This window comes from Adiantum capillus-veneris, chromosome 11, assembly GCF_014529385.1.
Source record: "Adiantum capillus-veneris isolate H3 chromosome 11, ASM1452938v2, whole genome shotgun sequence".
Classification (NCBI taxonomy): Eukaryota; Viridiplantae; Streptophyta; class Polypodiopsida; order Polypodiales; family Pteridaceae; genus Adiantum; species Adiantum capillus-veneris.
In genome coordinates, this window is record NC_140941.1 from 1853469 (window position 1) to 1877058 (window position 23590).

Consider the following 23590-nt stretch of genomic DNA (forward strand, 5'->3'; position numbering starts at 1 on the left):
TTTCCCTCAACGGCTGTGTAACGCACAACATAGTCTTTTTCATCAAGTAGCCTTCCCGAAGGGAGTATCCAGCTACTGTCTCCCCATCCCGTATCCGTGTGAAAATATCTGCAAAATCTGTATCTGTGGCACACTGATCGACCATATCCTCGAAGCTCCTATGATGTATCGCGGAAATAGCCAGAACCAACGGTTTCCGAGACAAAGCATCTGCCACCACATTCTTCTGTCCCTGCACATGGACAATCTGGAAGTGAAACTGTGACAAGATGTTCGCCCACCGCATCTGCTTTTCCGAAAGCTGCTTCTGTGACAAGAAGTAGCGCAAACTCTGATGGTCTGTAAAGACAATAAAATCCGCTCCGAGTAGGTAATGCCGCCACTGAGTAAGAGCATGGATAACCGCCAAAAGCTCTTTCTCATAAATCTGTGCTGTCATCTCCGGCCTAGAGAACAAACGGCTCTCGTAAGCTATGACATGGCCTTCTTGCATCAAGACCGCACCCAGACTACGACCACAAGCATCACAATATACTTCGAATGACTTCTGCAAGTCCGGCAAAGTCAAAATAGGTCCCGTAGTCAATTTCTCTTTCAATGTCTGAAAGGCAGTCACCTCTGTGGGTCCCCACGAAAAAGGTACTCCTTTCTGTGTCAAGATATGCAAAGGGGAAGCAACCTCTGCAAACTTTCGTATGAACCGCCTGTAGTATGAACATAGTCCCAAGAAGCTTCTAACTTCATGGACATTCCTCAAATCGGGCCAATCACGGATAGTCTCTATCTTGGCCGGGTCCATTTGCACTCCTGTTGTGTTGCTGACACAATGTGTCCCAAAAAGTGTATCCATGGTAGGAAAAAATTCACTTTTCTTTGCATTAATCACTAGCGTGTGATCTCGTAATGCCTAAAAGACTTGAAGCAGATGATCTCTGTGTTCTGCCTCATTCTTCTAGAAAACAATGATGTCGTCAAAGAAAGTGCCAACAAATAGCCTGTACTCTCGAAAAATCCTGTCCATCATCCGGTTAAATGTCGCAGGAGCATTGGTTAAGCCAAAAGGCATCACCAAAAACTCAAATAACCCAAAAGTCGTCCGAAAAGCTGTCTTGTAGACATCTCCTGGCGCTATCCTGATCTGATGATATCCACTCTTCAAGTCAATCCTGCTAAAGCACGAGGATCTCTGTAACCTGTCGAGTATATCATCGATCCTAGGAATCGGAAATCTGTTCTTGATGGTGATTTCGTTGAGAGTGCTATAATCGATGCACATTCTCCAAGATCTGTCTTTCTTCAAAACCAACAACACTGGAGAGCAATACGGTGAAGTACTAAGCTGGACAAGACCCTTTTCCAAGAGGTCTTTCACTGAGTTCATAATCTTTTCATTCTGTACTCGGCTCACACGATAAGGTGGCCGATTCGGTGGCGTGCTTCCAGATATCAGATCAATGGTATGATCTTCAGGCCCTCTCAAAAGCAATCGGCATGAGCGTGGAGAAAAAAATCTTGGCGTTCTTTTCTTCAGGTCAAAACATATTCAACTTTTATCCATGGTTCAGTTCTCCCAAAAGAATGAGTAAGAAAACTGAAGTTCATCAAGTACAATCTCTAAGCCCTTCATTTATCAAAGTCGCTTTCTCGGCCCGGTAGTCAACCACGGCGTAGTTCTTGTGGTACCAAGGGATCCCGAGTAGAACGTCACTCACGTGCCTTGAACACCCCTGTCATTGCAAACGAAGTTTGCCAATGCTCGGTGTAATGGCAACATCCCATCCGGGTGCCAGTCGAACTACCTCCGCCAGTGGCGTCAGTCTGTCGGGCGCAGTTCCAAATCGAGCCGCCAATTCCAAGTGAAAAGAAGTTGGCCTTGGCTCCTTCAAAAGAGCTTCTTGATCCTTCACTTTGCCCCAAAAAAAAAAACGCCAAAGTTTGTACTTTCATTCATTTGATTCGGTGCAAGTCCCACGCCATGTGGTACCAGTTCTGCTTTTCTATCTGCCTTTTCTGCCACATTCCTCAGCTGCTCTCGAACTCTCAGACCTGTCGTCGTCTTTATCATTCTGTTCTTTCTGTGCCTTATCAGGGCACTTTGCGGAAATATGTCCATGTTTCCCGCATCCAAAGCACTTCCCCTCTCTGATGAAGCGAGCTCTCTCCTCAGGAGTAAGCTTGGGTCGTGCATCCTTTTTTTTTTTCTCTGGGTTGCTCTTTTTCATTCTACTTTCATTCCCAGAAGTCTGTTTGGCTCGTTGTGTCATGGCCTCATCTGTGGGGTAGGTCAGACTGCCAGAGTGAATGGCAAAGCCCCGCTTCGCATGACTCATCAACTCCTGAATAGAAGCTGACTTCTGTTCCAAGCAGTGATCTCGGATCTCTGTAGGTAGACCCAAGGTAAACCGCTCAATTTGTTCTCTGAACGAGATCTTCTTGAATGAAGAGGCGGGTAGAAAAGAGCTCCAGAATCTTTCACAATAAGAATTCACTGTATCGCTCTTGGTCATCCGGAGATGGTTCCAAGCAGCTCGTATATCTCGCTCAAACTCTTGAGTCAACCAAGAAGAAATAAAAAGCCTCTTGAATTTCAGCCATGTAACTGGCACAGTCTTGCTTAATAGAAGCGTGGACCACCAAGTACGAGCATTCCCCTCAGAGTAAGAGGCAGCTCTCCGAATCTTGGAGTGCTCTGAATAGCGTCCTCCCGCGAAAGCGATGTCAAACTGCTGTATAAGAGACAAAGCCTTCGAAGCATCTGAGTATCCTGAAAAGTATCAAACTTGATCGAGTGGCCACCTTCCTTAAACTCTCGGACTTTCTTGCTGTTATCTTCGAGAAAGTCATACTGGTTGGCTTTGTAAAAATTCTTCTTGTTCGCATAAAACTTTCCGTCATCGGAATCTGAGCTGTCTGTAGACGAGTCCTCAGTAGAACTGTCAGTCTCTGGGCGAGATGTAGCCTTCTTTGCCTTTTTCTTGCCCGTTCCGAAGCTTTGTGTCTTGCTTCGCTTTTTGCTTTTTTTCTGTCTTCTTCGCTCTAATCCGAGGAGCTAGAAGAACTGTCAGAAGAAGAAGAAGAAGAACTGGGTACTCCTTCAAATCGAACACGCTTCTTCCGTTTCTTTGCTTTGTCGAATGTCGACTGACGACCCAAATATCCCGGGAAGTCAGTGCCTTTCTTCTGCTTTTTGCCGTGCTTTTTGGCTTTCGTTTGCGCGTCAAAAAGCTGAGCAATCCGTGCATCAACCACGTTCTCCAGTTCCTTCTCCGTATATTTCTTGGAGGCAGAAGGTTTCTTGAGAGCGGGTTTCGGGAGTGGTGTTGTGGTTCTCTGCCACTCTGTCTGTACCTCTTCCAAAGAGGTCTGATTCATATATTTTGCCATCTTCGGGTCCTTGGCAAAATTGAGCATCATCTTTGTTGCATCACCAATCAATTGACGACGCTCCATCTCTCTTTGCTCCGCCTGAGTAGGCCGAGGCGGGCCATACTCTCTGCCTGAATCTTCGTTGTGATCCCAGCCCGCATCTCCAGATGCAGAGGGAGTCGACTGATCATTGCCTGAAGCCATAGGTGCCGCGGAAAAAAAATATTTCGGGGATCGGAATTCCCGTAGAAGAGAAATCGGCCGTGCTCTGATACCACTGTAACAAACTTGGACACTCCAAGTCAAGAATCAACCGCGACAGCACCAAATAACCACTTCAAAACAATTCACAGATCACAATAGATTTGCACTGGCCCGGCGGAGTTCCGTGCCTAGAGATATTGGCCCCAAAGACTGGCGCCCCTTTCGGTATTTCTTTTTGTATTAATCAATCATCAAAGTACAAGAGAGCGGTTAGGGTTTCACTCTCAGACTCTGCGTCCAGATGCCCTGAGAAGTGAGGCCCTCACCACTAATTTAAAGGTTACAAGGGATGCCCAAAAGCAGAGCCCCAAAAGCTTTTAAAATCAAAAGCATCAGTTCTCTCTCTCTCTTAGAGAGTCTTTTCTCTTTTTTTTTTAATAAAAAAAAAGCAAAAGCAAAATTCGCGTCGCTCATCATTTTCCAAATTTTTTTTTTTTTAATAATAATCCGCCTCCGCGATTTCCGGAATTTAGGGTTTTTGGCAAAAATTAGGGTTTGCAGGAATTTTAGGGTTTCTGGCGGAAATTAGGGTTTTTGCTGTCCGCCACGTCATCACTTTGTGACAGTTTCACTCGAAGTATGGTGAGGTCATCATCTAGATAGATAGGGTTTCCCTCCAATGCCTTGAGCGCCACTCTTTTTTTCATAAAGGCCATTTTTGCTTCTAGGTTAGTGAATTGTAACATGAGCGCTCTCTTGGTAGGGTCTCTCCCTACCCACCATGCACTCACGAAAGGGATGGGGGTATCTACATATCTAAGCTTTGTGCATAACTCTTTCCCATCATTTTCGGCGGTTGTCTCCTTGAGCCCGGTTACTCTTAGATTGAGTTTCCAAGCTTGCCGCATCTTCTCTTCTCCTATGGTGGCATTCACCAATAGTGTTCCTTCAAGCTTGCGCTCTTCTTTGACCTTTTCTTTGACCTCCGCCTTCATCTTCTTCTTGATTACCTCCACCCGTCCTTCTCTCTTGGCCTCTTATCTTCTCTTCCATTGTTTCGGTGAGCGCTTTTGTGATTTCTTCTCTTAAAGCTTCCTTCTCCGATTCCATAATTTCCCATCTTCTTTCTCCTCCATACTTTCTACTTTGGCTTTGAGGAGGTTGATCTCCTCTTGCATCCCCACCTTCTCGATCCTCTATGCTTCCATCTCTGCTTGCATGGCAAGCTTCTCCTTCTTTCAATCTTCTGTGTTGACCTCCAACTTTGTAATGCGGGCTAGAAGGTCCCGATTGATCGTGTTGATGTTACTATCAACCATCTTCTTGTAATCCTTCATCGCCTTGTGCATGGCTTTTTCAAGCTTCTCCAGTTTTGCTTCCATTTCGGCCTGTATCTGTAGCTAAAATTGCCTCAGCCCACCTATGAGCTGCCCAACCTGCCCTGCTCCCTGCCAGTTCATGTCACGTGACACATCCAACCCTATGTGTCCGTGGACAAGCTACAGCACGACAAGGGTTCAGTTAGTCCAGTCAGTTTAGATTTAGAAGGGATCTGGCACTTTTGTGAGTCTATTCGTAGACCGTGCATGTCCAGTCACTTAGTGTAGATGCATATCCTCTGGTTGCACACAGCATGATCATAAGCATTCCCATCAGAATCCATCAGAATCCTTCAGGGGAATTTTCCAGTGCATTTAGCCTATTTTACCTATTTTTGACATTTTTCACTTATTATTTTTAAGTGACTTTTGTTGGAAAGTAGGTAGGGCAAATTGAGTAAGTTAATATACAAGCAATCCAGAGCTAGCACTTTCAGGCAGAAGAGGCAGCAGGAGCACCTTGCTCAACAGGCAACTTCTCAGCAAGACCAACCCCCGCGACAACTTTTGGTGTTTTCTCTCAACAGAAGGCCTAGCGTTTTTGCACCAGATCAGCCAGCGTTTTTGCACTTGCAGATTCCCGACGACAGTAGACAACAGATCAGCCCTAGCATTAGCAGATTCCCACAGTAACACAACAGATTTCCTAGCGTTAGCAGATTTCCCCGCAAGGTCAATTTTCAGCCCTAGCGTTTTTGGTTTGCAGATCAACCTCGGCGTTTTTGCAGATCATCGCGACAAGATCCGCCCTAGGACCAGTGTTTTCAGTTTTCAGCCTTTAGACACTGCAGATCAAGTCCCGAACCTCGCAGATCTCACCTTCCCGCAACAGTTCCTCGCCGCACGGTCAGTTCCCGCAAGGTTTACAGTTTCAGCCCGGAAAACGCAGATTTCAGCATCTGCGTTTTCAGCGCGTTGTCGTTGTACCGTCGTCATCAACATAGAGTCAGAATTCAGCAGATACAAGATTTGCAGATTTCAGCCCTTAGCGTTTTCAGATTTCAGCCCGTCTCGTCGTCGTCCTCATCGTCATCGACATCCTCGACAATCCAAGCATTGTAGAGATTTGTGCAATCATAAGTAGACTGCTCTCGCCATAGAGAGTGGGGCCTTCGGAGGAGGGTTTTGTAACGTCTGAAGAAGAGCTTGTCAAGCCTCCCCTTGTGCCTCTTTTCACTCATTGAGAGCGGACCGTGCACTAAGCGGCCGGCCAATCGATGTGAGGTGGGAAAAAGCAACCTTGGTGTGAGCGCAAGGCCGCCAAGGGGTGCGCCCGCGGAAAAGAGAGGAACTCGGGTGAAGAGAAGATCCTTCTCGAACACAGATTGCAAGCGAAAGAAGAACCTCAAGACCCGGAAGAACCTCAAGAACCAAGACCCCCAAGAACCCAAGTTCCTCGTGAACTTAAGAACCCAAGACCACAAGAACCCAAGACTTCTGTGGATGGTCATCACTCGAAGCGGAATGGATACTTCGCTTGGAGGTGATGAGCATGCGAGAGGCGAAGAAGAATTTTCCCCACCAGGAGGTTTTTCCGACCCTCCCCCTTCCTTGTCTATGTCAAGGATTGCACTTACTCCTATGGAGGCTTTCGACAAGATGGTGATGGACATGAAGTTAGAACGCGAAGCAAGACACGCAGAAAGAAAAGCAGAAATGGATCGGAGACACGCAGAAAGTAAAGCAGAAAGAGAAGCAGAAAGAAAGGCAGCCAAAGCAAGACAAGAACAGAGCGACTGACACATGCAAGAGTTCTTGCGACCCTTTTCTCAAGTGCAAGCACAGATGCAAGAGATTCAGGAGACGGAGACTCTCTCAATCTCTTCTTCTCCAAAGCATGACACATAGGATTTGCATGATGATAAGCATGCTGATTTCAATGATAATGATGAGCATGATGATTTGAATGCCAATGATTTGCATGATGATAAGCATGCTGATTTCAATGATAATGATGAGCATGATGATTTGAATGCCAATGATTTGCATGATGATTTGGATGATAATGATAAGCATGATAATTTGCTTGATCAAGATGTGATTTCTCACAAGCATGATGATTTGAATGCCAATGATTTGGATGATAATGATGAGCATGATGATTTGCATGATCAAGATGTGATTTCTCACAAGCATGATGATTTGCATGAAGATGACGTGATTGTTCACAAGGAGGATGAGTTAGTTGATGCTTTTTCTAGCGAAGCTAACCTCGTTGCAGATTCGATCAAACACGAAGGATCGATCTTGGCTCTCGAGCCTAGGTCCAAAGAACCCCCTTAGGAAGAATCGATCTTGGCTCTCGAGCCTAGGTCCAAAGAATCCTCACAGGAAGTATTATGTGTTCGCATGATTAGTACACACGCATTGTACGAGTGTTTCATTCGTGATCGTTTCTTGTATTTTAGTCAGCGTTTTTATGTGATCCCTTTTACTAGGCATGACATATTGTACGTTGAGCACGTTTCACTCATGAATGAGCACGAATGTATGTGGATTGTTTATGAAAAGCTGAAAAGTATGCATTCAAGGAAGTCACATTCCATGTCTCTTCCTTGGCACGACACAGTTGTAGAAAGAGCACATGAAAGTATGAGCACCAAGCATGGGCATTTCCGTTGTGAATTGCCACAGTTGATTGCTTTAGATCAGAAGAGAAAGATTCGATCTCATTGTTTGCGTGTATGTGGTGAACGGTTTGGCACTCCGTCTCTTTGTTCATCTACATTGCCTACAAAGTCTTTGAGGAAGACAAGATTTTTTCCACTCACTTTACATGGAATAGGTATGTTCATGGTTTTGTGTTGGAAATGGTTTCAGGAATTTTCAGCCATCGAGATTCTTGAAGAAGAAAGAAGCATGACTCTAGACGAAGTGGAAACATTGAAGATGACTTTGTGTCGCTTTCGGCGCGGCCCAAAGAAACAAGCGTTGCAGACCTTTATGAAGTTCAAGTACTGCACGATCCACACATCAGAGTGGGCCGGCGAAGAGTCCCTTCTAGGATTCCGGATGCAATTGGCGATCTCCCTTGACGCCATACAGTTCGGTACCAGTACCTCACTTTGAAAAGGAGGGGATGTCACGTGACACATCCAACCCTATGTGTCCGTGGACAAGCTACAGCACGACAAGGGTTCAGTCAGTCTAGATTTAGAAGCGATCTTGCACTTTTGTGAGTCTATTCGTAGACCGTGCATGCCCAGTCACTTTGTGTAGATGCATATCCTCTGGTTGCACACAACATGATCATAAGCATTCCCATCAAAATCCTTCAGGGGAATTTTCAAGTGCATTTAGCCTATTTTACCTATTTTTGACATTTTTCACTTATTATTTTTAAGTGACTTTTGTTGGAAAGTAGGTAGGGCAAATTGAGTAAGTTAATATATAAGCAAACCAAAGCTAGCACTTTCAGGCAGAAGAGGCAGCAGGAGCACCTTGTTGAACAGGCAACTTCTCAGCAAGACCAACCCCCGCGACAACTCTGGCGTTTTCTCTCAACAGAAGGCCTAGCGTTTTTGCACCAGATCAGCCAGCGTTTTTGCACTCACAGATTCCCGGCGACAGTAGACAACATATCAGCCCTAGCGTTAGCAGATTCCCACAGTAACACAACAGATTTCCTAGCGTTAGCAGATTTCCCCGCAAGGTCAATTTTCAGCCCTAGCGTTTTTGGTTTGCAGATCAACCTCGGCGTTTTTGCAAATCATCGCGACAGGATCAGCCCTAGGACCAGCGTTTTCAGTTTTCAGCCTTTAGACACCGCAGATCAAGTCCCGAACCTCGCAGATCTCACCTTCCCACAACAGTTCCTCGCCGCATGGTCAGTTCCCGCAAGGTTTATAGTTTCAGCCCGGAAAACGCAGTTTTCAGCATCTGCGTTTTCAGCACGTCATCGTCGTACCGTCGTCATCGACATAGAGTCAGAATTCAGCAGATACAAGATTTGCAGATTTCAGCCCTTAGAGTTTTCAGTTTTCAGCCCGTCTCGTCGTCGTCCTCATCGTCGTCGACATCGTCGGCAAGTCCAAGCATTGTAGAGATTTGTGCAATCATAAGTAGACCGCTCTCGCCATAGAGAGTGGGGCCTTCTGAGGAGGGTTTTACGTCTCTGGTGTCGTATTCTCTTCTCTATCTCTAAGTCTCATACACTTTCATGCACAGTGTCCATGCACTTGTTTGTGATCATTGCACTCTCGCATTAAAAATGGAAGGCCCTCCCTTCCATAAGAACAAAAGGAACCTTGAGCACAGTTCGGAGCACTCATCTTGAGCAAAGTTCAACATTCATTCCGGTGCACCTAACAGTTCAAGGTCCCTTTTTCTCGTGTTGTTCACCTCCTTGGTCTGCACCAGCACTGAGTGCCCTCTGTGTGCCAGAGAGAGGGGGGGTGGGTTTCAGCCGAAGACCCTACTCCTGTGTGCCTGCGCGCCACAGAGCTACGCGCGACACACACACACACACACACACACACACACACACACACACACACACACACACACACACACACAGATAGATAGATAGATTATATTATCGTCCACGGAGGTCATATATGACCTATGGGACCAAAAAAGAACAAAACATTACAATGGATAGGGTTGTCATATACATCTTAGTTAAGGACTGAGGGTCCAACGGGGGATAAACAAGAAAAGAGAACAAGAAAAACCTAAGAGGGAGCAAGTGGGAGGGAGGCTGGTTTAGGAGTTCGAAACTCCTGGATGATGGCTTTACCTCCTCGGTACACTGCCCATTTTCCTGCTGCACGTGCTTCGCGTACCTTTTGAAGTTCTACTTTTTTTTGTTTGAGTTGAGCGGGTGTAAGATCTTCCGCAAACCAAAATTTAGTGTCTTGGAGAAGCCTTGATTGTTGAAGGAGTCTGATTCGATCCGATTTAGTCTTGAGAGTGAGGATGGCATGGTTGGTTCGATACTCGTGTGTAACTACGGTGATTGCCTCTTCATCCCATTGTATCATCGGGAGTGCCGCTTGAATTAGAGGAAGTGCCTTACCAAATTCGATGTCCCCCTCCCCTTTCTAGCCGCTTGGAAGCCCGCCGATGCGGACATTGAGGGCGATGTCATCTTGCCTTTGTCGTTCGCGTCGCGTAGAAGCCACACGGGCTTCAACTTTGTTAGAGATGACCTCTTGCACGTGATTCTTGACAGCCTTTGTGAGGGTGGTTTCTACATCTACCTTCGTTTTCTTGAGCTTGGCTTCCATCTGCTCGATCTCTTCTTTCTTGTCTTTCTCCATTGTGGTGAGCCGAAGCTCAATGGCAACAATTCTCTGTTTCAGCTCGTCGTTCTCCTTGCGGAGCCTTTCAACTTCATTTTGGAGGCGGATAGTGCTGTCTAGCTTTGGGGGCGTTGCCACAACCCTAGCGAAGGTAAGTTTGTTGCGGGACGAAGCCCTAGTAGCCATGCTCATGTGATTGTGGCTTCTTGTGGTGTGACTCTGGTTGATGTTAGAGCTCAAGGCTTTTGAGGCCAGCAGAGCCAGTCAATGTTGAAAAATCGAATCGATGGCAGGCAAAGCTTCCCTCGCAAAAGACTACCCTTGTGATGCCAGTCGACGCGGCAATGGTGCAGACAGTCGACGCGGCAACGGCAATGGTGCAGAGAGAGAGAGAGAGAGAGAGAGAGAGAGAGAGAGAGAGAGAGAGAGAGAGAGAGAGAGAGAGAGAGAGAGAGAGAGAGAGAGAGAGAGAGAGAGAGAGAGAGAGAGCGAGCGAAGTTGGGCGCCACAAGGCAAAGGGTTGGGCGCGTCACTAGCGCGTGACATAGAGAGAGAAGAGGGCGCGAGCTTGTGCGTCATAGAGCTGGAAGAGAGAGAGAGAGAGAGAGAGAGAGAGAGAGAGAGAGAGAGAGAGAGAGAGAGAGAGAGAGAGAGAGAGAGAGAGAGAGAGAGATTAAGTGCGTGTTCTAGTGCATGTGGTGTAATTGGCTTTGATAGGCAAGGGGGATACTTCTATCTCCAAAACCACTTCTTGTTTGATCATCCGACTATATTGGATGAGGTTTAGAGGTGGAGTATATGGTGCCAGATGCTTAGCCGACAATGACAACAATTCGAGGAGGTTTGTTGGAGTGTGGACTACTGCTATCTCCATGTTCTCTGTGCAGCGATGGTAGGGTGGCCCTTTAGATTTGGTCATTCTTTTCGCTTTTGTGAGCTTGTCAGCACCATTTGCGGGACATGTTTGCAATTCCTTTTGGGGTGGTAATCTTGATGTTTGACAACAGATTTGTCGCAGGCCTTTCGATGATAGGTTTGCATGTAGTGTCGGCAGTTCTTGGGGACATCTAGTTCCCGCTTCTTCAGTCAGCAACATTTGGATGCTTCTCCCGTACATCCCTTTTGGAGAGGTCCAAGTTTGGGGAGCCCATTCCGAGCTTCGTGGGCATGTTGCAGTTCCCCTAGGCGGTTCTTTTACTCTTCCTTTGAGTATTGGTGTTATGTTGTGTATTAGATATTGATTGCACAGTTGATTGGTGGGTATATTCTTTTGTGGAAAGGAAAAATTTGATGAAGATTTTAAGGAAGCAAGCTACAACATTGCGAGTATATGTGCTCTTCTGAGTTTGTATGGAGTTTGGAATACCATATTGGATTGTACCTACAGGTTTGATATGGGCAGATGCTGCAAGCCGGCCGATATTTGGTTTGATCTCAAGGAGTTTGCTTGAGTAGCTAGATCTTGCTGGACCCTGACGGCTTCTTTGGCAATTATGATCCTCAGGTGGTGACCTTCTAGGTCTTTCTATCCTTAGCAGTTCGAATTTACCAATGATATGACTCTCTTTGAGTCTCAAATTCTTTGAGAATCAAGTTTTGCTATTTAGTTACAGAGAAGCAATTTCACTCTTGTTTCTCTCATATTTCTTTCTAGTAATACTTGTTCTCTTTTTCCAGGATTGAGCGGGAAGGGGGCTTCCTATCCTAATGGAAGCTCTCGGCTTTAGCTCTTGAGCTTTCAGTGATGGTATTTGCTGTGTTCCAATGTGGGGTTGAGTTAGTTGTTACCTCAGGACAAACTTTTGAGAATACTTCCCTTTCAAAGGGGGGCTTCCAGGTTATTATCTTTAGTTGATTACCGGTGCTCCATTTAGCGGATTACCATGCATAGTGTCTTCTAGTCCTTCGATTCCTTGCCCATTTCTTGTGGCTTTGGATGGTGTGCTTTAGCTCATAGTCTAGTTAGTATCTTGGTGGATGTTCTCTTTAGCCACTTCGATGGCTGCTTCGTCTTTTGGATTTGTGGTGTGACGGTTGCTCTTCCTAGTGTATCCGAGCAGTAGTTCCTGTGCCTTGTCTTCCAGACTGATCCCTGGAGACTATACCATTCAGGACACACCTACTTCCCTTGTCCTTAGACTTGCATGTTGCTTCCTATAGGTGGATAGTGGTGATTCTTGGACCAAGAACTAGTTATAGTTAGCTCGAGCAGTCTTAAAAGAGATGAGATGTTCTTCTTGATTCTCCCAGATTTGGTTCTAGGTTCCACAGGTATATTTTCCTTCGGATTCACCTTCCTCAAGGGATCCAGGTAGAGATTATTGGAGAGTTGTGGTAACTATCCATGGTCCAAGTGTTCTTCCTTTTTTGGGGGATGTGGAGTCAGTTTGCGCAGCCTACCTCCTTTGAGTTCTAGTGGTTCGGTGTGTAGTGGACAAGATTGACAGTCTATTTGGTGGCTTTCTATAGCACCTTGTTCTTCTCTTGCAGAGCTTGGGAGTTGGGTCTCTTGATCTTGCCGTATTAGTTGCTGTCTCAGTGTGGATGTGTGTTTATTTTTGTTGGAGGTAGATTGTTGGAGAGTTGTGGCAGCTATCCATGGTCCGAGTGTTCTCCCTTTAGAGGGGGATGTGGAGTCAGTTTGCGCAGACTACTTCCTTTCAGTTCTAGTGGTTCGGTGTGTAGCGGATAAGATTGACAATCTATTTGGTGGCTTTCTATAGCACCTTGTTCTTCTCTTGCAGAGCTTGGGAGTAGGATCTCTTGATCTTGTCGTATTAGTTACTGTCTCAGTATGGATGTGTGTTTATTTTTGTTGGAGGATGTTCCTGATTCACACTAACAACATATGGGAGTATCAAAGATAGATATGAGGCTCTTTTTACAGGACAACCCACCCTACGATAGATCATGGAGTCTAGAGATCAGCGTCAGTTTGGCCGTTTTCTAGTGGAGATACGTAGACATAGACATTAGTAGCACCAGAGGGTGGTAGACAGTCACATCTTAGAGAATTCTTCTAGAGAACGACAAGAGAGATGCACCCATCTGCGATCATACGCGCATCCCTTACACCACACCCACACATGTACCAAATATTACACCCCCGACTTGACATAGGATGGAGCTAGTCAGCTTGTTGCACTTCATGATTGTGCTTCCCCCCTACCACATGACCACATTTTGTTACTTTATACTTCTGTCCTTGCCCGATAGATGGAGGACACGCACATGTATATATAAGTTTTCTCATAAGCCGACTGCGGCCTCTAATAGACGTAAAAAGATTATTCTTTCTTTCTGTGCCAGAGCTTGCTTATCTCCTGCTGCCATTTGATAACTTTTGCCATCGGTTTTGATATGTGCCAGTTTTATATTTCAAACGGGAAAACTTAACTTTCAGAAAAAGACTTCATGAATGCATTGTGACAGAAATGAGTTCATGTATATTGCAATAACCAATTACATCCTTTTATTGCTAAAGGTGTATATTGGAGGCTAATACTTTTCTTCATACGTATTGATGGACATGTCGTTTGGTTTTGGTCAGCAGCAGGGTCTTAACTAGTCAGGCTAATGGCAGTGAATGTCTTGGCCTAGCTTTGTAAATAGAGAGCTTTCTGTCTGTTTTGTGCAGATTGGATATACATCACCAACACAGGAATCTATTATGACGTCTTTGGACCTAACAACCACAGAGGTAAATTTTGGGTGTTCATTAAGGACATTTCTCTTCTTAATTATGTGTGACCTTGCTAGCACTTATGGTCTTTTTTGTTGTTCTTTGTTGTGCACAATGACATCCTTTAAACATTGTACAATTGTGTAAACAATTTGCTGGCAGTTTTCTTGGTTCGGTTCTCTATCAAATGTAGGTGCAATGGTAGGAGCTTTAATCAGTGGCCAACTTGCCGATTACTTGGGTAGAAAGGGGGTAAGCCTTTACTGTTAGGTTTGATTGATTATGTTCGTGCAGATGCCTTTTTACTTTTATAAGCTGTTCTTCTTAATTTATTTGGAAATATGCTCTCTGATGTCTGTGTCTGATGGCTGCAGTGTTTGGTATGTGCTGCAATTCCTAACATTGCTGGGTGGTTGGTTATTGCATCTGCAGGGGTAATTTTTCTTGCATTTTATTACATCTATCTTGTGTGACAAAACCATGAAACGCTCTATAAACTGTTGCAGGGTGCTCCGAGTCTTTATGCTGGACGATTGCTAGTGGGATTGGGTGTCGGTATAATTTCATTTACGGTTAGTTTGTATCTTTTGGTGTTGTGGATATTTCGGGTTGCTGCTTTTACATACATAGTTAGGAAGATGTGTACTGGTTCGGGATGGTAGCAGTTACATATATATATTAAGGCTCAAAAACTTATGGAAACAGAGATTTAGTTTTGTATGAGGCATGCGGACAATCAAAACTTACTATTTGACGATCTGCAAGGGATTATCCAAATTTATCAAAATGCATGCTGGGTGTGAATTTTTGGTTTTTGTTTTTGTGATGCATTAATAAGTGAAATAAATGGTTTTTTGGGCAAGCTAGTCCATGTGTCATTTAGTCTTATAGGTAACTGGCGGATTATCTTTATCAGGTCCCTGTCTACATAGCAGAAATAGCTCCAAAACATTTGAGAGGATTGCTTGGCACTATCAATCAGGTCCAAATATCTTGCTTTTCTCTTAGCTGAATAATTTTTTAAATAATTCATGGTTTCTATGGCTTGATTATCATTCCAACTGGTTGTTTGTGGCAGTTCTCAGTCACAACAGGAATTTTGATTGCATATTTGCTTGGCATTGTCCTTTCGTGGAGAATCCTGGCATTCATAGGTAAACAATTGTTTTAGTTATTTGATGTGGCTTACACACGGAACCATTGACTCTTGGAATTGGAGGCAATGTGCCAGAAGAAACTGGGAGATTTTTCCATTTCTTTACACACACACGCGCACACACACACATATACATGCATATATACATATTTGTGTGTGTGTATATATATATGTGTGTGTGTGTGTGTGTGTGTGTATAGTGTACACACACACACACACACACACACACACACAAAAAAATAAAATACATGTAAGGCAGACATTGTGGTTTTGCAAGAGCATAATCAACATGATTATGCTGGGCAACACACACACACACACACACACACACACACACACATTTTTTTTGTAAATGTGCTTTGATTAATTTACAAGTGGGAAACCTCAAAGCAAGGAAAACCCACGAAACGAAAGGGATACAAAACACGGAGCACTATGAGGCTCCGAAGGCTAGAAATAGTCAAAATAAATCCTGTAGATCCAGAGTTTACTCATCACATGTATACAAGGGGATCTACACTCTCGACCCAGACACACCACTCTCTACACTCACTAGCCAGCTCTCCGTAGTTTTACACACTTCAGCCCTCAGCTGCTTTCCACACTCTACCCATAGTGGCCGCACCCTTTGGGATGATGCCCGAGAACCGATGGTACGACGGGGAGTGCAGAGATCTATACAGACGGCTACAGGCTCGACGAGCCTTGGAGGAGATCACCGAGAGTGACGCCAGGCGACAAATGAAGGCCATCACACACCGTAAACGGCGGGCCTTCGAGAAGGCGCAGGAGCTTGATACCACCTTCTCATGAGTACAGATTGTGCCCCAGCATGGAGGATTCTGAGAGAGCCCCCCCCCCCCCCCCCCCCCCCCCCCCCGGAGGACCCCCAGATCTGGCATGACTATGTCGAGCGCTTATACGAGATACCTAGGCAGCCATTGATTCCAAAGCCATGTGATCCTCGACCTACCACCTCGACTTTCTTCACATCTAGTATGGTGAAGAGGGCTATTCGATGCCTTCAGCATGGCCGCTCACCAGATCACATTGGACTACAGAGTGAGCACTTGATATGCAGCAGACACTCTCCCCCTTGATAGCACGTCTCTTCAATTGCACTTTGGTTGAGGGACTACGAGAGGAGTGGACTATGCACACCATTGTGCCTATCCACAAATCTGGCGACACTGTGGATCCAGGGAACTACAGGACTATCATGATTGGTCACACATTGGCCAAATTGTATGGGGCAGTTTCTGAGGTAGAGCTTAGTACATATGCAAAGGCATTCGGGACACGCGCACCAGGACAAGCAGGCTTTCGACGCACTTTCTTGACTATCGACCACATCTTTGTGCTTCACTGCCTGATCGACGGAGCGAAAGCACAGAAGAGGAGACTCTGTCACAAACTTGTGATGTGGCTAGCCCCTCGACACACTCACACACCCTGCTGACGTGGCAACAGCCCGGAAATTGCACCGACATGCTGACGTGGCAGTGTACGGACAGCTGCAAAATGCACTGACACATTGACGTAGCAGCGTACGGACTTCTGTGATTCCCGTTGACAGCTGTACGGATTTTTCGTAAATTGTGCTGGTTGTTTTAAGCGGCTTTTGGAAAACCAATTGCTTTTGGGAACTTTGCTTTTGAATTTAAAAGATTTTGGGGGCTCTGCTTTTGGGCATCCCTTGTAAGAATAAATAAGTCCACAGGGACTCACTCTTTAGAGTATTTGGACGTAGAGTCTGAGAGTGAGCACCCGCGGGCTCTCTTTGTACTTTGCACACAGATTAATATAAAAAGAAATACCGAAAGGGGCGCTAGTCTTTGGGGCCAATACCTCTTGGCACGGAACTACGCCGGACCGTGTCGTCTTTGTGAATTGTTTTGAAGTGAATCTCTGTTGTATCGCGGTAGAATCTTGACTTGGGGTGTCCAAGTTTGTTACAGTGGTATTAGAGCACGTCCGATTTCTCTTCTACCGGGAAATCCGATCCTTTTCTCGTGACACTTATGGATTCCAACAAGAATCAGTTGACTTCTTCTGCATCTGCTAATGTGGGAGGAGATCACGAAGAAGATTTTGATGAACAAACATAGGAAGAGTACGGGCCACCTAGGCCTACTAAGTATGAACTTGAAGAGATGGAACGTCGACAGCACGTTGACGAGTGCACAAAGCAGATGATTAAATTTGCAAAGGATCCGTAGTTTGCAAAATTTTTGTCTTAGCAATCCATCGTAGAAGTGCACACCCAGTGGCAGAAAGCCAGAGAACCACCCATTAAACCGGCAATCAAGAAACCTCCTTCTCTGAGGATGTTTATAGAGTAAGAATTACAAGAGGTGGTTTAGACATAGATCAGTCGGCTTTTGGATGCAAATAACCAATCCAAAAAGCAAGAGAAAAAGCACAAGAAGGGGACTCAATTCCGGGGTTATTTGGGTCGTCAATCTTCTTTTGCATCGGCAAGAAATTAGAAGAAGCGTGTACGATTTGAAGGATTACCCAGTTCTTCTTTTTTTCTGACAGTTCTTCTAGCTCTTTTGACTCGAGCGAGGAGGACAGAAAAGGCAAAAAGAGAAGCAAAAAGCAAAGCTTCGGAAAGAGCAAGAAAAAGGCAAAGAAACCTAGATTTCGCCCAGTTTTCGATAGTTCTGCAAAGGAGTCATCCTCTGACAGTTGGAACTCCGACGACCCCATGTTTTATGCAAAGAAGAAGCATTTTTACAGAGACAACCAATATGACTTTCTTGAAGATAAAAGCAAGAAAGTGAAAGAATTCAAAGAAGGTGGACAATCGATTGAATTTGAATCCTTTACTGGGTTTTGAGATGCTCCGAGTGATTTGGCCTTCATTCAGCAGTTTGACATAGCCTTCTCTGGAGGGCATTACTCAGAGCACTCCTAGATTAGGAGGGCTACATCTTTCTTCAACGGAAATGCTCGAAGATGGTGGTCCACCCTTAGGAGGGCTACATCTTTCTTCAAAGGAAATGCTCGAAGATGGTGGTCCACTCTTCTTCTGAGGAAGGAATCTCGTGTTAAATGGTTGAAATTCAAAAGGCTCTTTATTTCTTCTTGGCTGACTCGGGAGTACGAACGAGATATACGAACCGCGTGGAATCATCTTCGGATGACCAAGGGAGATTATTTGGACACTTCTTGCGAGAGATTTTGGAACTCTTTTCTACAAGCTCTTCATTTAACAAGGTCTCTTTTAAGGAACAGATTGAGCGGTTTTGCTGCGGACTCTCTACAGAGATCCGAGACTATTGCCTGGAAAAGATGTCTAATTCTATTCAAGATTTGATGGGTCATGTGAAACGGGGTTTTGCGATACATTCGGGAAATTTGACTTACCCCACTGATGAGATCTTTACTCAGAGAACCCAACAGACCTCTCACAATGAAAGTAGAAAGAGAAAGTTTCCAAGAAAAGAAAGAGAAGGATACACGACCCCGGCTCATTCTTTGAGAGAGGGCCAATTACATTAAAGAAGGTAAGTGTTTTGCATGCGGGGAACATGGGCATGTCTCCGCAAAGTGCCCCAAAAAGGCACAGCAAGAACAACATGAAGACATGCCAGAGAGTCTGAGAGCAGCAAAGGAACGTGGCAAGAAAGGCAAGACGAAAGCAGGACTGGTTCCAGATTGCATGGGTACTGACCCAAGCATGATTGATAAAAGTACATAACTTTGTCGAGCTTGGGACAAAGTGAAAGATCAAGAAGCTCTGATTTTCTTTGATGGAGGAGCCAAGGCCAACTTCATTTCACGTGAATTGGCGGCGCGCCTCGAGATTACACTTGATAGGATGGGACCACTAGCGAAGGTAGTTCTAGCGGCACCTGAACGGGACATAGCCATTACACCCGTCATTGGCAAACTTCGGTTGCATTGTCAGGGTATTTGAGGCACGAGGACTTTTACATAATGCCCTTGGAAGGTTGTGACGTCCTCCTAGGAGTCCCTTGGTACCATAAGAACAACGCTGTGGTGGATTATCGGGCAAAGAAAGCGACTTTGACAAATGAAAAGGGTTGAAAAATTGTACTTGATGTGAAATTGAAGGGCGAGTCTGTCCCGATCGCATCGGCTTCGGCCATTTCCAAATTAATGAAATCGAGTCTCTTTGTTTACACGATCTACTTGAAAGAGTTGAATGATGAACACAGAACGAACATTTCTGAACTTGATAAAGAACGCCAAGATTTTCTCCACACTCATGCCGATTGCTTTTCTGAGGGCCAGCTAGGCGAGTTGCCACCATCTCGTCCTGAGGATGACATTATTGATCCGATACGTGGAAGCACACCACCGAACTGGCCACCTTACCGTGTGAGCCGAGCCCAGAATGAAGAGATTATGAACCAAGTGAAAGACCTTCTGGAAAAGGGTCTTATCCAGCCGAGTACTTCACCCTATTGCTCTCCAATGTTGTTGGTTTTAAAGAAAGACGGATCTTGGAGAATGTGCATTGATTACAGAGCTCTCAATAAAATCACCATCAAGAAATGATTTCCGATACCAAGGATCGATGATATTCTTGACCGACTACAGGGATCCTCCTGTTTCAGTAGGATTGATTTGAAAAGCGGATATCATCAGATCATAATCGCGCCGGGAGATGTCTACAAGACAACCTTCCGGACGAACTTCGGTTTATATGAATTTTTGGTGATGCCTTTTGGCCTGACCAATGCTCGAGCGACTTTCAACCGAATGATGGATAGGATTTTCAGAGAGTACAGATCGTTTGTCAGCACCTACTATAGATCTCTGGAGGAGAGACGCATCCGAGCTTTTGCAGATTGAGCCACCATACTGCGCGGAATGTTCACACCCTATCCGCCTATGCATTATGTATTACACCCTGATTATGGGATTGGATGGAGCTAGAGATATGATAGCATTTCTTCTCATGATTGTACTTACCCCATCATATAGGATTGCATCTTTTCCCCAATTTTGGAGCTCCACCCCCACCCTTGTATCACTTCCCTCCTGCCCCGATGATTCCACAGGATAGTTACTTTACTTTTGTACCTTTTATCCTTTACGGATACATAGAGGACACCCACCTCATGTACTTTGATTTGTCTCATAGGCCGATTTCGGCCTTTTTATAGACGTTAAAAACTCTCTCTCTCTCTCTCTCTCTCTCCTTTTTATTTGGTATGTACATAGATGAGGTATCAGATTACATTGATAGAGAGGGTGACAGAGGTGCTCAACTTGCAGGGTCATGGATCCCTTTGTTGTTGTATGCAGATGATATTGTATTGATAGTAGAATCACCAGATGGAATGCAGAGGCAGCTAGATGCATTACATAAATTCGCAGACGACAGTGGACTGTCAGTAAACTTGGGTAAAACCAAAGTTATGGTGTTTAACACCACACTGCAGTGGGTTAGGAGATCGGCACCTACATTTGCATATGGCCAGGATACAGTAGAGTACACAGATGCATACACATACCTTGGTGTGGTATTTGCAGGACCGAAGTTTACTCTTAAGAAAGCAGCGGATGCTAGATTGTCCAGAGCCTCTGCGGCCTTGGGAGGGTTGGAGAAGATGTGTTCACAAGTGCAGTTTCAAGAACCACGAACAAAACTTTGGCTCTTTGATACTGTGGTGGCTTCGGCTATGCTTTATGGGGTCCAGATTTGGGGACCATTTGTGGATCAGGATAATTGGAAGTCAATGGAGAGACCTTTGGTATCTATGATTTCCCGAATGATTAGAGCCAAGGCCTCCGTACCACACGCAATTACCCGAGCGGAACTAGCTGCCCCTCCGATAGAAATTGAAGCTCTTACCATATCAGTGTCCTTTATACATGGTTTGTGGGATACAAATAATTGCCGATATACTAGACTGGCCCTCAAATCCTCTCGACAATTAGCAATGAAAGGGGATACATCATGCTGGTATGCGCAACTGTCCTCGTGGTTTCGGAGACACGGGTTCAGTATGGAAAGATTACCCCCCTTCGAATACTCTCTTGAGGCTCCATCACTGGCAATTACACGAACGGAGATTAATAAAATCATCCGTCAGGATTTTATACAGTTGGATACTAAGAGGACATGGGTAGACCCTACACAAGAATTGGGCACGAAGATGGCCGACTACAAAGAAAACTTCCTATAGCTATCTGAAGATGGATTTGTGATTTGCCCGAGCTACATGGATACCCACCTGTCTCATGGTTTGAGATGTGCTATTGGTCAGATTCGTACATCCTCACACCAGTTGGAAATTGATTTTGGCAGATTTAGGGGAATCCCACCTGAGAGCAGAATTTGCAAGTTATGCGGAATGGAGTCGGAGACAGAATTACACTACATATGCCATTGCACCGTATACTATGAGATACGTGGGCGTTTCCATTGCCTATTTAAAGAAGGCTTTGGACCTCTAGATAGAGTCATGCAATACCAAGATCAAAGATGCTTAGGCTTGTACCTACTGGAACTACATCGGCACAGGGAGAGCACTACAGCCTCAGAGGCAGATCACAGATTTCTTCGGATCGAGAGAAGCAGGAGTGGAAGGAGAAGCAAGAGGCCAGCAGCCAGCACAAAGGAGTACCCACATTCATACCAAAGGCACCCTCATTGACAGGGTGATTGAGCTTAGGAAATCGAGACGACCATGACCGAGATGCAGAAGCACACTCCACCGGAGGAGACTACAACAAAGGATTAGAAGCATTCTAGCCAGACACCCAGAATGCTCCAAAGAAGTTTATTTAATACTTTGTATTTAGTTTTTCACATTTATTTTCACACTTTCACACTTTTCACACTTAGTACTTTAGTACTAAGGTACCCAGACATTGTAACAGATTCACCACTTTTGTATCAGTTTGGTCTCATAGGTCATTCTGGCCTTTTGAAGACGTTAATATAACATTTCATTTCATTTCATTTCTCTCATTCTCATGTCCGGTCTCTTTCTGTTGGGTCAGCCCAACTTAGGTGGCCATCATTGTGTGTGAACAGGAGGTAAGCCTATTCAAAGGCTAAGAAAAAGTAATCTAATTCCTCTCTTTCATTGTGCTCAGTCGTGTACCTTATCTTCTCTACCTCTCTTTTTCTCTCCATAGCCATGTTTGTGAGAGACGCAGTGGACTTGGCTTTGTGCTCTACAAATGGTCTACAGGTGGTATCAGAGCTTTGGTCATTAGGTCTTAAGCTCGAAGACGAGGAATATCAACAGTGCGATTGCACGAGTAATAGCAAGAGCAATGGCGGGGTTGAGCCCCGCTGCTTGCAGGCCACCTCTGATAATCATAGCTAATCCTTCCTCTTGCTGGGAAGCAGAGCTTGTGGGAGGCACTTCGTGATACGCATCAAGAGAGAGTACTCCCAGCGAAAATTCAGGGGATGCTTCTCCACACTGCAGCGCTTCCATGGTCACCAATGACGAGAGCCCCAATTTCCTGCTGCGTGCAGCTTGATATGGTGTTGAATCCCTGGGAAAGATCTCTGCATTGTTCAACCTCAAGCCCTCTACCGATGTTTCTGACAGCTTGGAAGCTCTCTACGGGCCCCTTGGTCGTGACTATGTCATACAGTCCATTGTCAATGACTACGAAGAAAGGCCTGCCGATGAAGGAGGCTTTGCAAGGAGTGGCGGACAGCTCTGTGTATCCGGATGGGGCTCGCAGTCCATAGTTGTGCTGAGGTAGTTGGAGAAGAAGGCGGGTATCAGCACAAAGGCAACACACACATAGTGACGTCATCAGTGACGCTCACCAACCCACGACTTCACACTATTTTCTTTTATTGGAGTTTTCTTTTGTAAAAAATTATCCTGGCCTTATTTTACCTTTTCTGGAGGTTGTTCACACTGATGTTGAACGAATCCCATTTGATGATGGGTCTCCCCAAGATATGTATGCTAAATGAGACTTGGTCAAGCCCCACAATTATCTACTTTGATGATCTTTGTACGGGATTAGACACTGCCTCGGCATGAGAGTGAGTCGAGGTAAGACCTTCCCGATGATTATGATATGATGCCTGAGTCTGCTAGATGTATCTGATTGAACCGGGCTGAGTGAATCCAATAGAGAACCTCCCTGATGTATCACGTGAACCTAGACATCAGTGCTAGCTGTATCCAATGAACCAGGTGATGAATCCGATGGAACCACCTGAGGAATCAAGTGATCGTAGCCTAGGCATATGACATGACTTTTAGGGAGTGAAATAATTCCCACTGTAATGTACGCCAAGTTTGGCTGAAGGTGCAATTTGGTCAGCCCAACTTGGGTGGCCATCATTGTGTGTGAATAGGAGGTAAGCCTATTCAAAGGCTAAGAAAAAGTAGTCTAATTCCTCTCTTTCATTGTGCTCAATCATGCACCTTATCTTCTCTGCTCCTCTTTCTCTCTCCATAGCCATGTCTGTGAGAGATGCAGTGGACTTCCGCTTCGTGCTCGACACTTTCTACCTCAGTGATCTCTCGTCTCCACAGGTGTGCCTTGTTCATGTGTTTGGCATTGGAGGTGTTCTAGATCGGAGTCGAGGTGCTCA

General features: G+C 45.2%; 1 protein-coding gene and 1 pseudogene across 1 annotated transcript in view; one reads left to right on the plus strand and one right to left on the minus strand.

Moving 5' to 3' along the window:
• LOC147446797 (sugar transporter ERD6-like 6) overlaps positions 1-23590 on the plus strand; it is a 145027-nt gene that overhangs the window by 20853 nt on the left and 100584 nt on the right. Inside the window, exons 2-7 of the mRNA XM_086522777.1 lie at positions 13830-13892; positions 14037-14126; positions 14249-14308; positions 14381-14446; positions 14791-14856; positions 14953-15028. Of these exons, the coding sequence (XP_086378903.1) occupies positions 13830-13892; positions 14037-14126; positions 14249-14308; positions 14381-14446; positions 14791-14856; positions 14953-15028 (421 nt within the window). The remainder of the gene's footprint in view (positions 1-13829; positions 13893-14036; positions 14127-14248; positions 14309-14380; positions 14447-14790; positions 14857-14952; positions 15029-23590) is intronic.
• LOC147446798 (uncharacterized) lies at positions 9334-10384 on the minus strand (annotated as a pseudogene).